The sequence below is a fragment of the Apus apus genome, chromosome 2, assembly GCF_020740795.1.
Source record: "Apus apus isolate bApuApu2 chromosome 2, bApuApu2.pri.cur, whole genome shotgun sequence".
Lineage (NCBI taxonomy): Eukaryota > Metazoa > Chordata > Aves > Apodiformes > Apodidae > Apus > Apus apus.
In genome coordinates this window covers 23522490-23539578 of record NC_067283.1, presented here as the reverse complement: position 1 = coordinate 23539578, position 17089 = coordinate 23522490, and the positions used below count along the sequence as shown (strand labels likewise).

The following is a 17089-nucleotide window of genomic DNA, read 5'->3' as shown; positions in this document are numbered from 1 at the left end:
GCTGGTATTTTCAAAAGCGTCATAGACTCTCATTTTAAAGTGTTTCTATAGCTTTTTATAATTCAATCTTTTCCCCCTACGAGACAATGCAGTGTTGGCCATGCTAACAAAAAATTCCCTACGAGCTATCTAGGGGTGATACCTAAACAACTAGCAGAAGGTAACAGCACCAGCTGGGCTGAGCAGCAGGGAAAAGATACATATGAGGGATTCAAGAAAGAAAAAAACAACCCACAAGACACCTTTAATGAAAACAATTTTGCTAACAGATGTTTCTAGTGCCTTGGATTTCTCTCACACTGTCAAAGAAGATAAACATACTTCAAAATACCAGAACAATACTATATAAAAAAGGAGGCTGAGTGGCGGGGGAATAGATAAAACATATACAAACCTACCTGAAAATCCTAGAGAGAAAAGGGAATTCAGTTGTCTGAGTTTCCGCTGCTATTAAAAAAATAGATATTTATTTATTGACATCAAGTCTCTATTCATTCCACAAAGAACAACCAGGTCTGTGACTCTGACAAGTGAGAGACACGCTCCTGCAGAAAGAACTGCCGAATGAACTAAGAGATCTTCAAGACAATCCGGTTTTCTAACGATGCCAGTTTGTATTCTTACTTATTCTTTGGCCACCTTAATAATTGTATCAACCTTGCTTTCTTAGTAAATCAGATAATCAGACACATTAAACAATTCAGTGAGATTATTTTAACAAAAGAATGATATTTCAAAATCAGTAGGAATTCTTTTTTAGTGTGATCAAAACCTAGCAGCAGATCATCAGCTTGTGCAAACTATGATGGACTTTTAGTTCCCAAAGTCAACAGGGCTGGGATAATTTTTACAAGCTGAGCAAGTTGTAATACATGTGCCCACACAGATGTGCGTTTGCACTTTTTCTTTAACTTGCTAAGTCATTAGGCTTCCACAGCTCCGACCATTATATACACTATGTCCACATATTAAAAAAAACTCCTTTCTCAGGGCACAGCAGATACCCCTGAGCTCACGGTGAGAGTACTCCCTCCAGGACCACATGGGCAGAACACGCACACGGCAGGGAGGCTGACAATCTACATAGAGACACACTGCATTGAGAATCCACACTATTAGAACCATAGAATCATAGAAAGCAAGGTTGAAAGGGACCTAATACTGGCACAGTGCTGGCCATGGTTGGTAGAGATGTATCTACACAAGCTGAGCTGGCACAGGAGCCTTTGCTATGGTGGCATGCTGGGCTACAAAAAACATACCATCCTCAGGGCAGGAAAAAAGCAGCACAAACACTTTTTCTAAAGCTTCAGCATCCTATGGTAGACCTCTCTTTACACTGACCAAGTGACTATTTTCTGCCATGCCTCCTGATCCCAACTGTCCATGCATAATCTTAGCAATAATAAAAATTTTATAGGGAATATTGCAGTTCAGACTGCAAGGTACACAGAAGAAAAATGATGTTTCCATGGATCATAACCTCTTTATCAAAGTAGTAAAACAAGGAAAAATGAATAGGGCCTTTTAAGTTTCAAGTGTTAGCTTTGTCTATTACTCAAGCTTGGCTCCTCTTATTCACCATTCCTCAATTATTTATATCATAAAACTATAAACATAAAGGTATCTGCAATTACTGATCTCTTCATTCTGACTCCAGGATTTTTATTATTGTTACCATTATTATTTTGCCATAATCCAAAGTTTCTGTTTTTCAAGATTTCATGGGTGTATTTGTTATCGTTACGATTAAGTTAGTACAAAGCTGCATACTGCTAATTCAGAAAAGAAGAATCTATTTTTAAGATTTAGAACTATGGCAACCATCACTCTCCAAACAGCCTGTTGTTTTGTTTGATTGGGGGTTTTTCAGTCTGCACTGAATAAATCAGAGCTTCTCATTTTAAGATCAATTAAACAGCAATTACAACCCACATTATTAAAGAGTCTGAGAAAAAAGTTTAATTAGATTGAACAGTCTCTAGTGCAAGTTGAGATACTGTCAAGTTTTATCTCAGAAGCATTTGGACAATGCCAGTTTATAACTTAAATTAAAAGATAAGGAATGTGTGGGATGCCACCAGAATATTAGTGATGGTAGTGCTGTCCAGAAATCTAAAACACAGAAACAATCAATTACTAAAAAAAAACCCAAAACACACACACCAAAAAAAAAAAAAAGGAAAAAACCCCAAACAATTACAACAACAACAAAAAAAACTAAAACTAGAAAGATTTAAATTATTTTTTTAAAAAATGTTAAGTACATAACTTCAATAACTTAGGTATTTTTTCTTCAATTCCTCATACAGGAAAGTAACAGTGTATTCACCTCACTGAAATACTACATGTATTCATATTTAACTGGTAAAAAGATACAGAAACCTAAACATAGTATCTTAAAAAGAAAAAACTTATCGATTTACCCATGTCTTCTAGCAATGACATGTCACTCTGCTGATTTTTTGTCTAAAGTGTTCTTAAGGACTCTCATCTCATCCTTTTTCCCCCCTAACTCTAAACAGCCCTGCTTAATTTGACTTTTCCTCAGAAGCCTTTATGCTAGATGTTTGCCCATTCTTGTTTTCCCCCACCCCCTCAGGTCTCCAATTGATTAATGTTTTCCTTGTGTGTACAAATTTACCATTTCAGGGGGTGGCCTTAGAGTGTTATCACTGGCATATGCATCTTACTACATGTGTGTGTTTTTTATGGACTACAGTGATGTAATTTTTATCTGTAATTTAGGAAAAAACTAATTGACATCTCTCAGTACACAGATTATCTCCAGTATTTGGTGAGGTAGTAAATTGTACAAAGAATATACATTTAGATACACATAGCCTTCCAATCTGTTGCATTGTAAAACTTGATTAATCTGCTTAACACATCTATTAATCAGTATGCACCCTCAGTATGAAGCCTACACAAACTTTGTGAGATTCTGCAGTCACAATGATGAGGCAAAATGAGTAATATCTTTCCTCTTCCCTCTATACCTGTGTAAATTTCTTAGCCTACCACTGTTTTATTTAAATTTAAATACAACTTTTCATGCCTTCTTTCCTGCTGATTCCCACGTCTGTCACAATCTATACCGCCCAGCAAAGCACCAAGCAATTTCCTTCCAAAATTCCTTCTGAATTCCCACCTCCTGAAGCTGACTTTGTTTGCATTTCCAACCTATACTTGGACGTCAGCAGCTCCTGCCTCTGATCTGCTCATTAAAATTTGAAAGACAACAGCACTAGTCCCTTACTGCCTCTTCTCAATAGTAGGGGGGTGGTTTCTTTCTCTCTCCTTCCTCTCAGCCATGTTCTTTTGTCTTTTTGACTGCAACTTAAGCCCGGGGCACATGGCAGCAATTAAACCAACAGGGGAATGACTCCTTCTCTGGTCAAGGCAAATGGAAACAACCAAATTCAACTGCTCCCATACTGGGAGCCCTCAAGGGCTCTGCATCTTCCCTGGGCAGATGAGGCACGTTCACAGCAAGCAGAGGTGTCTGCGAAGAGGGCAGAAGGAGGCATCTTGGCTTGTTGCAAAGCTTTGCTAGCTTTCAGTCCTAGCCTACCATGGCTGGAAAAGCACCTTCACCTCAGAAAGAAAACTGCCCATCATTTCACTCGCATGTCAAAATAAGGTAATGCAGCCTCCAAATAACCTTCACTCTCAGTCTAAAATCAGAAGACCCCTCCTTTATTCATGTGTCCAGATTCCCTAATTTCCTCTAGGTATTAAGCACCGCTGAATTATCCTAGCGATCAGAGCTCAAAAGCAGATCTTAGATGCCACTGATCTTCCCGGCTCTCTTATCCACTAAAACAATATAGCTTTTGTTTGTTTGTTTTCACAAATGAGCAAGGCCATCCTATGCTTAGTTTCAACTCATTCCCTAATAAAACACATAAAACCAGAAAAACAATAATAGTGTTCCATTCAAATTATCACAAGTTATAAGGAATTCAAAATTTTCAATGCAAAAAATTCTTACCCTTTTAGGTAATGAATGTTGACTATTTCCTTGCATAATACTTTCCTAAGATGTGCCACAACAAACTCAGAATCTCAGATTTTGAAACTTCAGCTCTGTGACTCCTAATTCTGATGAACATATACAACTCAATTTCCAATCAGCAAATGACAAACTCACACCTATTTTTTCCTACGAGATATGGGAGGAATATGTAATGAATTAATTTTATTAAGCCAACTCATTGTATAACAACCTATTTTAGCTACTGTAATCAAGCAATAAGAATTAAGCTTTCTTCTTTAATGGAAAGTAAGTAATATTTAAGAAGGAAAAACATACACAAAGATTTAAATAGGCAAGGTAATTGAAAATGCTTCATTTTAAATTACACTATTAGATCAGTCTGGAGCTTTTTCACTGTTGAAGCAGAAGTAATATTACTCATTACTCATACTTCCAATTATAAATGAATCTGTTCCTGTTTCAAATCTTGTTCATAAATATTGAAAACATAATGTAAAGTATTGCTATACAAGCTCACTTTTATATGCCAGGAATAGGACAATTATTTATTGATCATAATATGCTTACATAATTATGCATAATACTAAAAACTTCATTATCATTCTACCAAGCCTTAGCAATATGTATTGGTTAGGTCTGCCTTTCAGCAATTAAGTGTTTCTAAGTGCAGTCATCTTCCTTCTAAATAAACAAGTGAAGAAACAAATGGTCGCAGACAATAATAATTTTAGAATGAACAGATGTGAACCTGTCTTCAAAGATCTCTGAATGTGTCTGAGATCTCACCTGTAAAATACACTTGGGCTTATTTCCCAAATACACTTATTTCCTTGGGCTAAACTGGCTGTATCAGTGACATTTGCACTACAGCTGGCATACCCAAAAGGCTGCATAAACTAACACTTAAAGAGCCTGGAGAGGAGAGGAACAAAACTTGCACGAACAGTCATGCTCTTCAATTGCACTGCAAAGCTGAACTGACCTTTTTCTTTTAGAAGCCACTGCAGTCTCAGATACTATATGCAAAATGTGTCAAAATTTCACATTTTCTTTTCAGGTCTTGTTTTGGCATATCCCAGTTAGCTGCACAGAAACCATTTTCTCTAGCATTCATACATAAAAGACTACCAGCCCTTCAGCTTTTGTAGAGGTGTATTCAAGCAGTTCCAACTCAAAACTCCTCAGGTAACAAGCAATGTTTCTCAGTCATCCAGTGACAAAATTGAGCTCTCAGCTCCCTTTTCAGTATGCTTGAATGACCAACAATAAGCGTAGCTGATGTAAAAAACAGCAATGCATACAAAGAAATCAGAACCTACCAACAAGGTACTGTATATATTAAGCTATTTTCAATTAAGTTATTTCATTCAAAAGGAGCAAGTCTGCCTTCTCTGTTCTTCTACAGAAATGTACAGCTTCACACTCACCACCAAAATGTTTATATGGAGAATGAACTTCTGCTCTTCAAATGTCAGGTAAAACTTTTAAAGATTGATTTTTCTAGGTTTGGGTGATCACCAAGGTTAAAGTTAAAAAGTTTTCATCAGACCGACTTCCATATTAAAAAAAATATCTTATTTGAGGTACCCAAAGAATTTAATCACTGCTAAGTTTCCTTTCAGAGGATATTCTGCTTTCAGCTTTTAACTCTTAACTGCAATGCATTTTGCAATAAAAGGTGCTACATGAAATTAGATTTTATTCTATTCTTTCAGGGTCAGCACTTAAACCAAATACCTCTGATAACCTCAGACATTTCATCAGTATTAATTTCCCAGTGGAATAATCACCAACATAGCGACTCAAAGCTTCCACTTTCTGAGAACTCCTGGATCACTAATTGTTCATCCCTAATTTAACCATGACATCTCACTCAAATGATTTTTATTATGTTTGAAATAGCCAGTAGTGATTAATGGCAATATTGTATCAGTTCCATGATGTCACTTTATTAAGTAAATTAAAGTCAACCCCTTTTAGTTTTGTTAGGCCTCAGTCATTCAAAAAGGTATGCCACTGTGTAATTTTAATCACTAACATTTCTACCAATTTCAGTGCAAATCACTCTCATTACTGAGCTAAATCATGTAGAGGTGTTAAAAAAATTCAACACAGAACCAGACATTAGAGATATAGATCACAGTAACAGCAACTACACAGCTATATTGCATAGTCAGCCAGCCAAAATCGTAGATTTAAATGTGCAACCTTAGTTTCTGCCTCTGCACATTCATATTACGCACTGAATGAGAGCTCTTTCACAAAAGGAACACAAAAGGTCATTGTGATCATTAAAGTAAAAACGGGTAACAGGCACACTCACAAGAATTCAATTCAGGTTACATGGGCACTCTCGCGCTGCAAGTATTAAGAGAGCAGCAGCTATTTAATCAGCCCATAACTTTACATAACCCAACAATCAAAACAGAACTTGTTAAGCAATTCTGTCATCTCAAAGCACAGGCTAAAGTTACAATGTCGTTACAATACAGTCCCTAGGCTGGCTGGAAAGAAAAAAGCATCCTTCCCCTTCTTCCTGAACATCACCTTGAGAGGCTGCCCACCAACCAAAATACTGCCCAACTGCTGGGATCAGTTGCTAAAAAACAGTGCTAAGCGAGACACTGAAACAGCTTCAATAGCTACCAAATACCATGGTAGCTATTATACCAAGATAAAGATGCAACCATGGACAGGGCTGAACCCAACAACAGCCTGTTGAAAAACAAACAGCTAAGCATATCAAGAAGATTTAGTTGCCACATGAAGCTTAGTCTGGGTCCGTGCTATTCATAGAGAGCAACACGATATGTAACGTGGCTGAGAGCTAGAATTTTTGAAGACTGCTGGATGTAAAATCCAGGAATTCTACATTAGTATAATAGGCAAAACCATCTATTTTAGGAAAAAACATTCTATACATATAATTTCTCAACCAGTTCTGATTAATACAGCTAAATGCAGCTGCTGATAAAAGGGACTGCGAAACGTTTTCATGTAAGGTTATGCAAAGAAGTCTACACTGACCATTACATAAAATGAATTTTCAAGGCTTTTCCTATGCTAATGCAGTGTATAAGTAAAAAGCAGAAGAATCACCCATTTTAAGAAAAGGAATTAAATTTTCATTTATGTTCCTATACCTGAGGTAAAAAAAATATGTACTGCATGCAACTGCTCTGCAGGCTCTGATAGCTGAATAAACACGTTATTACACTGTAGTATCTCTATGTAAATAACAAGGTGAATGGCTTATCCAGACAAGATGCTGAGTGCACTATCATGTAAAAATTAAGGCATGGTCCCACACAAAACAATTTCATCTGCCTTCAGTAGGGATATATTAAAACTAGTAATCACTATACTTAATAAACACAGTGTCTTACAGACTACAACACAATAACAGACATTATACTGAAAATCTAACCTTCTTGAAACTCATTTGTTTCTTTTAAATTACATGTTCTTGGACCCATCTGTGAAAACCGGGAGGTTAATTGTGATAGTACATTGCGTAATTCCACAGCTAAATAGTGAAGTAGTTCTACTTAAATGCCATATGTTTGTCTTAGAAAAACTAGAAAGATTAATTAGAAGGCCAAGACTTTGGAAAGTAACTGTGTACTATGTAAATTAAAGTTTAATTAGTAGGTATAACATTAGACATGGCAAAAAAATAAATAAATCAGAAGTTCTAAATTATGTGTTTCAGATTTTTTGACTGAAATTGCTTATAAAAAGAACTATGCACAAACCAGTCACAACAAAAGCCATTTAAACTTGTTACAAGCTTTTGATGAAGGAACTATCTGTTAATAGTTTCAGTCCTGATCTTCTTCCCTACATTATCACCTACTTTAAAGTTACTTGGTCACATCTGTAAAGAAAAAGCTCTAATAAACAACCTGTAACTAGGAAGCAGAGTAAGAAACCAGTTTGAAAAGCCAACTGGATGGTAAAGGTCCTTCAAGAGCCCTAGTAGCCACTTCATCTCTGAATCTGGTCTAGTCCAGCCTTCCAGTTTTAGCCCACTTCACTACAAAGCATCATCCTTTATAGCCTCCACTCTCCTGAAGAAAGTAAAGGGTTATTTTGGCCTGATCAATAGACCACTGATGGCGAAGAGAGCTTTTCCATAAAATTTGATACACTCCAGACTGTATCCAGACCGTTAGTTACTTTACTTACCACATATTCAAACACAAGTGTCAAGGTCTCCTTCGTGTGAATGATGTCATGAAGCAGCACAATGTTAGCATGTTTCAGTCCTTTCAAAAGAGAAGCTGAAAAGCAAAACATACATGTTATCTTTAAAGGATCCAAATATTTTATCTTGATTGGCTTTTTTTTTAGTGACTTGGATTTTTTTTTTTACATCGTTCATAACCCAACAACCAATAATTGTATTTTAGTATCTTCTGTGTCCATGAGTTCCATGCATTCAGTGTGTTTGAAGATCACACCTTCCCACTCAGTGCTTATTGGTACAATTCAACTTCACTTGAGGCAAAAATGAGCTGTGGCTAGAGATGCCTTCCTTACACAGCCTCTAAGTGAGTCAATCACTCACATCTGATCCATCAGACACAAAGTTTGCTTCTACGCTCAAGGATAATTTTTGTCTCAAAGTCAAGCATGTCTTTTCATAACATCATCTTTCCCATCCAACACAGCAGAGACACTTCTGAAGCAAAGTGCAACATCTATCCTAAGAACAGCATTTAAAATAATAATTCTCCCTTCTCTCAAACACAGCAAAGGTTTGATGGAATAATTTTTATTATACTCTTGAGAATAAATATATGGTATTTTCTCACCAGATTTTTTAATGGCACTACCTCACGTTTTGAGACTACTGACAAAAAAAGGCTTAGTGAACTTCCAGGTGATCTCCTTCACTACATTTCTTTTACACCATAATATATATTTAATGTTTATACCATGCTCCATATTTAATGTTCCAGAAGACATGGCATATTTTAGCAATATATGCTGACAAGTCATGTGCTGTTACCAACATCATTCTGCCATCAGTGCCTTGTCATCTCATGCATACATCTGAGCAGGACTATCCATCATCACAGCAAGTAAATACCAGATACAAAGACATGCAAATGAAAGGCATATTTCCATACTGAGTAACATGGAGCTTTCTTCTGTCATCTTTCTTCTTTTGTCAAAGAAAATAATGAAACACCAAAAGTGTGTCTCACTTCATTACGGGGCGAAATGGAAGCAAAGGAGCTTCTACAGCGCTGTCACCCATTGCTGTCCCTTTGAGGGTGCTCTGTCTGACTGAGCTAACTCCAGGGGTCATATAGCTTTGAATTATGGTAAGTATATATAATTTCTCATACTGGTCTTTAAGAGATCAATCTGACAAGCTGATCACTCTAGGAAGCAACACAAGAGCAACATGGCATCTGGCCGAATCAGTGCTCCTCTACAAGCATGTTCAGCAGCAAAACTTTGGAGTTTGTGCTAGGCAGCAGGTAGACAGCAAAAGGGAAAATACCATACAGCAGCTTCAAATGACCACATATGCAGAGAGACTGGGAACAGAAAAACTGTCTCCTAGCACAGCCTGTGTCAAACTGTAATAGTATTTATGATCTCTGTCAGCTTTCGCTGTTCAGATCATCACCCGAGACCTAAGATTCCTCTAGTTGGCCATTACTTTGATAAAAACTGTATATGGGTCATTAAAGCTTAAAAAGTACATCGAAAACAGCTTACCCCAAAGTCTTTGCAAATAATGTCTTTCCTCTTCAGTCCCTTCCCCCACTCTTATTTATCTTCTTCAATATCCAGTTCTTTCCTTTTAAGCCTCAAAATTCAATATCTGCCATATATTACAAGAACTACAAAACATCACCTGCAGGGTGAGATTTTTGTGTTCTCCATTAATCCAAGTGAAATACAGTATATAATAGAGCACAGAGAGCAAAATCATCTTAATTGCCCTAATTTCATACCATGGAAATAAGAAGCAGTTCCACTAACCATTTATATTGTGAAAAACCAAGCGTAACTGGTAAATGTAAGAGAATTACCCTCTGTGCTCTTCCGCAGGACCCTGACCAATAAGATTGCCTGTCTTTGTGAAAACTTTGTTGCTTAAAAAAAAAAATGGGGGGGGGAAGGAAAAAGGAAATTAAAAACAGATAAAAAGTTGCCTGAAATTAGAAAGCTGTTTCTTCCTCCATGGAGTGCTTTTAAACAAAATGAAATATGAACTGATGGTGCCTGGTATGGTATTTTCCAGAAACATCCCCCTTCAGAACAAACAACCAATACACCTCCTCTTCTGAGCAAATTTTTGCTCAAAGGGGATAGAACTCTGGATGAACTCCACTAATTCAAAGTCAAAACCCAGAAACTCACATCCAAGAGAATGTAAAAGGGTACAGGGACTCTATCAGCATCAGCCTGAAACAAGTCTGACTTCACCTTTGAAGCTGCTAATGCAGCTGCTACAGGAGCTCAGTGAGAAATCAAGTGCTGCGGTGCCTGGTGCTACCGCTAGAACAAAATAATTCTCCCAGAGAATGCCATCTCCATCCAATGATTATCACCCACAAAGTTCACACAGACTTGCTTTTTTTTAAGATAAAAAGACCAAAATATTGTTGAAAGGCACTGCAACAACTCACAAAAGTGAGACCAACATACTCGTACTCACTGTATTCTTAGCATGTATTTTTAAACCAAAATTATATAATGCTGCTTCAAAACTGCTGGCACTCTTTTGTTACCCTCGTTTTTTCATGTAAGCTAAACAGATGGCAACACTTTTAATTCGTTTCCCCAGAGAGCTTTCAGAAGGAACAGCAGCAAATAATGCTAAAATGATTTTTTTAAAAACACTTTGGACAAAATATGATATGTATTTGATCAAGCAAGTTCTTTTTCTGTCACCTGTGTTTGCACATTCTTTTATAGAAAATTCTAGCAGTAAAAACAGAGGAATTTTTAACATACTTCAATAATTAACAACATCCAAGATGATAATATCTGTGACTTGTACATAAGTTCACAACCTAAGCCACTAAAAGTACCAAGACTCAGCACTTCTCCATCAAGGGTTAACAACCATATTTGCATACCTAAGGAAACACATTGTATTTGCTTGAATAATCATCACGGACTTCTCCTCCAACAAGGGGATGCTCTCATCTATTATGAGGTCCTGGCAAACTGCCTAATTTCTTGTCTTGGTCAAGGAGCTTTTTGTATCTGTATCAAAATCAACAAAAGTAACTATTGCTGTCAGCTTCCAGGCCACATGGAGGGAGGAACTTTACACTAGCAGCACTAGCAAAGATGGGACCTTTGGACATGGCAAAGCCATTAAGCTCAAACATTACTTATGGTCCCTACCACAACTAATTCAGTCTTGCAATTCCTGACTTACCATCTTGCTCTTACTTTGTGAAAAATCACAAATCTCCGCTGTGGCTCTAGATAAGGAGAGCTGCCCATGATTTCAAGTCTTATATTTCAGCGGCCTCAAAGCTTTTTTCAGTAGTAGCAGAAGAACTCAGCCTCATAGTGCTCATATTCACTGTAATATACAACTGCTGTTGCTGATACTCTCTTAGATTTCCTAATAGTAGTAGCAATATCACAGCAACGGCTGTGATATTCCTGTCATTTTTCTAAAAAGTATAGCTATGAAAATGCTTGTTTTGCTTAGTATATAGTAGTTGAGATGCCCTCTGGGGCTACCATACACCAGTGCTCACCATTTCCCAAGTGACTCCTCCCATGCAATGTTCACTCTTTCTCACTGTCACTCTAGGAGGACATCTCTCACTAGAAGAGTCTTACTCTTGAAGACAGCACATCATGGCAGTTTGCATCCATCTAATACTGTTAATGTAACTGTGCACCTTTGCTGCCCTGTTTAATTTTTGAGACACCAAAACACGCATGTTCTAGTCAGTAACAGAAATTTGTGAAAGCAAGTAATTTGTTGTGCTTCAGAGCCAAACAAGGTATCTGTGAAATTGTGTGGCTTGTCACACTCTGCAGACACACTGGTGCTCTGACAGAGTGCCAGCCTCCTCTCATAAACAGTTGGGTTCAGTCTCTTCACGCGGAGCTCTCCCGGAGAGGCACCTTTCGTGCGAAAACATTCATGAGTTTTTTTCCCTCACCATGTCTTCTGAACACACTCAAATGTGTTTTATTGCCTGCACAAACTACAGAAGCTCTGCTTCCCTCCCCATCAACTTACATTTCTATCTACACATCTTCTACAGCAATTTTTTAAAATTTGGCCTCTGAGCACAATGTGCCTTATGGTCCTCATCCACTTTGCATACAGCAGGACTTCCTGTGTGCAAGGTGTTACTTACAATGTGAGCACAGAGACGGGAATTCAGCATTGTTGGGTTTGCAGTAATAAATGTCCAGAAATTTCTACTCAGAAATGCAGCCCCCAAATCTACCCTTTGCTATTTTCCAGTTCATCCATCTGAAATTATTTACTATGAGCAAAGAGCTTTGCTTTCTTACAACCTTAATATGAAAAATTCAATTCAGTGAAAACCACAGATGCTAGGTAAGCCCACACCAACCGCAGACTTCCCATCTTCTCACCACAGGACATATTCTGCAGAGTGATCATTATTTGTAATCCCAAGTAATTGATTTTAGAGCTGCACACCTATAAATGCACAGAATGGGTCAGCTTCCTCTCTGATCTTAGTGGATGTAATATAATAAAGATATATAGGTCACTGCTCAGCTTTACAAGATTTCAAGGAGGAAGTATTTTAACAAATTTCAAAAGAATCCATGAGCTACAGAAAGAAGAGAAAAAGCATCAAATCGTTTCAAAGGGCTATTATGTAGATTTAGCTGAATTACATTTTTTACAGCCAATTCCAACCTCATGACAGCCTCTTCCAGATTTAACAAATAGCCCTTATTCAAGTTCTCATAAAGTCAAAAAAAAAAAAAAAAGACAGTCTGGCATTAAGTAAGTGCATAGTGCCTCACATCCTTGCAAGAAAGGATTTATTAAACCTTCAACTGTAGGCTGCTTTGCCTGTTGGATCATATTAGCTGCATCTACCTCCTTAGGCTGAAATTCAGGCTGACAAGAGTGGGTTGAAATCTTAACCAAGTTGGGTTTTTTTGGTTTTATTTGTGAAATTTCTACTTCCTGTTCCTACTTAAAAAATTTAGTATGTATTAAAGAAGAAACACAGAAAAAAAGAGGATGTGTAACTACACATAGGCACCCTCAGAGGTTCTTCTTGCTACAACTGTAGCCTCCTAAGCAAGCCACAAACCTGCTGAAACCTCTTTGCCTATTGAACTGGAACAAAGCATTAGAAGGGCTGATCAAATAAGCTCTGAAAAGCACTACACTATATTATTCTAATAGATATACAGAAGACTGCTGCCATATGAAATTAATGTCTCTTTCATTATGTTCTAGATATAATGAAATTTATGCATTGTGTATTGTTCCCAATACTCTTCAGACACAAGTACAGGCAGTGGTTTAAAAAGAATGAGACATCATCCTATTAAAGTCAGACACTCATGGAAAAAGACTGTAATATGCTACTCAAATCTTGCAGCAGACAGTCTTATCTTGCCTTGACAGTCCATTTCAACATAGAAGAGGAGAAAACTGTGTAAACCAAAAATATGTCATCCTGTATAGGAAACAAGCCCGTGATGCAGACAGCATGTGAAAGCAGGATTGTTTCTACTACTTTTTAATGCACTCATAGCATTAAAAATAAAAATCTGGAAATACAGAGGCCCTTAAAATATTAATACATATTTTGCCATCTCCATGAAAATACTCTAGATTTGGTCAAGTGCCTCTTTGGGTCAGACTGAGTGTCAGTGGTGTGAAAGGAAGGAGGAATGCAGAAAAGGGGAGATGACACGGGGGGCTGTGATTCATAGTGGAAGCTAAGATGGCTGGGTAAGGAGAAAGAAAGAGGACAACCAAACAGACTCCACAGCTGAAAATAACCTACAGGAAATGGAAAGTGAGAGCACATAGACAAGACAGAACAGGGACAGGAGGTATTGCATGGGGTGAGCAAGTACTCATGCTTAGGGGGAAGCAGACAAGAGCCTGCAGACACTAGCACATATTATCTGCTGACAACCATATCAGAAACAGAGATTTCCATAGATTCCCAACACACTGCTTTCAGCCCGAATCAGTGAAAATTACTGGCAGTTTTCCTCATTCCCTTCAAATTTCAGTCTACAGACACAAGCAACCTATGACAGCTACCAGCTAGCATTTCAGTTCAAGCAGGACATGTCCATACAAGAGCTTGCAATCATGATGTAGTTCTGGAGTGTAGATGCAATACTGGAAAATGGAATATAGACTTCTACTTGCTTTTTAAAACACTTAGAAAACTACATTTAAAAAATCCAAATTAAAATAAACTAAAATAAAGAATGCCATGCCAAAGGCTCAAAGCAGATAGGGGCTTCTGCAACACTAACTCAGCTCCTCCTAAACACACATTCCTGAAGTCACTACTGTGAGATAAGCCAGGGTATGAGCTTTCAGCACACAGCTGCTTCATATCTATCTTGAATTTATCTCACACTTTGACAACCTGTAAGTTCACAGCTTAACTTACCCTGCAGTGACCAATTTGTGTGGTTGTACTCATTAACTGTTTCCAGCTCTTCCGTTTTTTTTCCAGAGATAGAAAAAGTGGTTGCTTAAATTCAGTTTTTATACAGGCCCAGGTATGAACTTGATCCAGCTTTATTGTCCAGCTTCAGTGGAAAGACTTTGCCCATCCATCAGAGAAGCTTAAAAGTCCACCAGGATCAAGTCAGAAGAGAATCAACCTGCGCTCTACCCTTACCTCTGAGCATCACATTAAGTCACTCAAGCTGATATTATGGCCATCCTCCTCATTTTCGGGACATTTCAGCCTCTGATCCTCATTCATGCTTATCAGAACCTCAGAGAGTACACAACTACTAAAGAATCCCAGGCAACACTGTACACTGGTATTACCCAATGCTATGCAAGTACTTTGAAAATCACATCAAAATCATGACCTAAAAGGACTCTCAGCAAGTGGGGTGCTGAGAAAAGGAACAAATATATAAGTAGTCAGAATACAGTGCTAAAAGTTGCAGAAAAACTCAAAACCATCTGTGTTTTAATAATGCACAGTAGGTGCATCTAGCTAGAGCCACCCATCATGAACACAGAACTAAATTAATCATTCATCATCCAACACAGGCAGAGATCACACAGTGAGAGTGAACATGGTGCTGTTGTGTAATTAGAGAATAAACAGTACAATTAGGGGGACCAAATTAAGTTTTCACAGGTAAAGTTAGTTCTGACTGCTTCTGGATGATTGACTTTGCAACTATAATAAAGCTCCTCTGCTGCAAAGAGTATACCTGCAATATTAGCATTGTGCTGTCTAAACGAGGGACTCAATAACTGAAACTTGTGCCCTGCTGAGTCAGTGTGAGACAATGCATCAATGAGACAAGAAATCACTTAACCATATGTACCTGCAATGAATAATTTTTTTGTACATAGAAGACAGAAAGGCACCCTAGGAAAGAATTTAATTGCATTAACACGTAACTTAGTTGCCTACCAGCATACTTTAAACACTATTTACAGATGAGGAATTCTACAGAAAAGCTGTTTGGTTTTTTTAAAATATTTTTGCTGTATTTCCCAGTGGGCCATTTCCTCCAGCAAAAATGCTGCACAAAAAGCAGACAGATTTGTCAGCATACACTCTAGGCAGCAGGAAAAAAAAAGTCTTGTGGCATATGTTTTGCTATTTTTCAAAGAGGGAGTGAGACAACAGCCTTTAAAGGATCATGTCAATTTTCTTCTTCTGGGTGGGTGAGGCTCAACATGCCTCTTCGCCTACAGCTGGAAAATAACACCGGAACAAACATGGCATCTCTTGGTTTCTTCTGGAATGATTTAGAGGTTAAAGAAAGGCAGTCTCAGTAGAAAGCTAGCAAATAGCTATTTTTACAAACATTTTAGTAAACAAAACAAATTACAGTGAAAATAAGGCATACTGTTCTGTAACTGAAAGGAGAATGACCTGGAGTGGGTATGGGAAAAGAATAAGGATTTCATAATAAAGTGAATGAAATCCAGTCATAGCATAGCTTACTCTAAAAAGCAACTCAAAATAATAAAATACAAGACTTTTAAGCACAATTAGAATATTAATAATATCTAGAGCATGTCTAGAGCATGTTGAAAACATTTTTAAGGACAGGAAATAACCTTAATTCTGGAGAGATGTCTTTGGCTCCTATTAAAAGATTTGTATTAAATTTTTCTTTCCCACCCAAAAATATGCTAAGCATGCAAACTAAAAAATTGCAAGATTCCCTCAAGTAACTTGTAAACTAATTTCCAACATGGAAAAAAAAAAAAAAAAAGGCAATAAAGGGATGAAGCATTCTGGCAGACACTACAGAAGCAAAACCCAGTGATAATTCAAGTGAAGATTAAATTTTTTCCAGACTAAATCATGTGAAAGAGATCATATCAGAAACTGCTAGCAATGCCTTACCACCACCACCAAAGCACTTTGGTGCCTACACTGCTGTTCATCCACTTTGCAATCACTTCATCTGAAAATATGGTTTAAACGATGTTTTCACATCAGAAGGATCCCAGCTTACAAGGAATAGATATGCTGTCCTCCTTCTACCTTTTCTCTGTGGTCTCTGGGTGTTTTCTCAGTTCCCACCCTGTCATTTAATTGTAATTTATCCTTGACACATTCATCAACAATGTTACTTGAATTTAAGGTGCAAGCAACCAGGAGGAAACAGATGACCGTACAAAAGACTCACAGGATTTTTGCTTTATTCATTCTGGAACACAATGGAACCTAAATCTGGATGACTGGAAACTTTACAAATGTACCTTTAACTGACAGTGAAGATCTGTATTACCATGTCACCGCCTAGAGCAACACGTGCTTATTTAAGCCTTGTAAGACATTGTTTGACTTTGAAATTTGATGGACAAAAATTTTCCTTTAAGCAAATAATAGTAAGCCCTGTATATTTCTTTAAAAA

At 37.5% G+C, this 17089-nt stretch overlaps 1 protein-coding gene across 6 annotated transcripts in view; it reads right to left on the bottom strand.

Annotated features, from left to right (window-relative positions):
- Positions 1-17089, bottom strand: part of CDK14 (cyclin dependent kinase 14) — a 338936-nt gene that overhangs the window by 199174 nt on the left and 122673 nt on the right. For all 6 annotated transcript variants that reach the window (XM_051612199.1, XM_051612197.1, XM_051612200.1 and 3 more), the window contains one exon: positions 8189-8283. In XM_051612199.1, coding sequence (XP_051468159.1) covers positions 8189-8283 — 95 coding nt within the window. The remainder of the gene's footprint in view (positions 1-8188; positions 8284-17089) is intronic.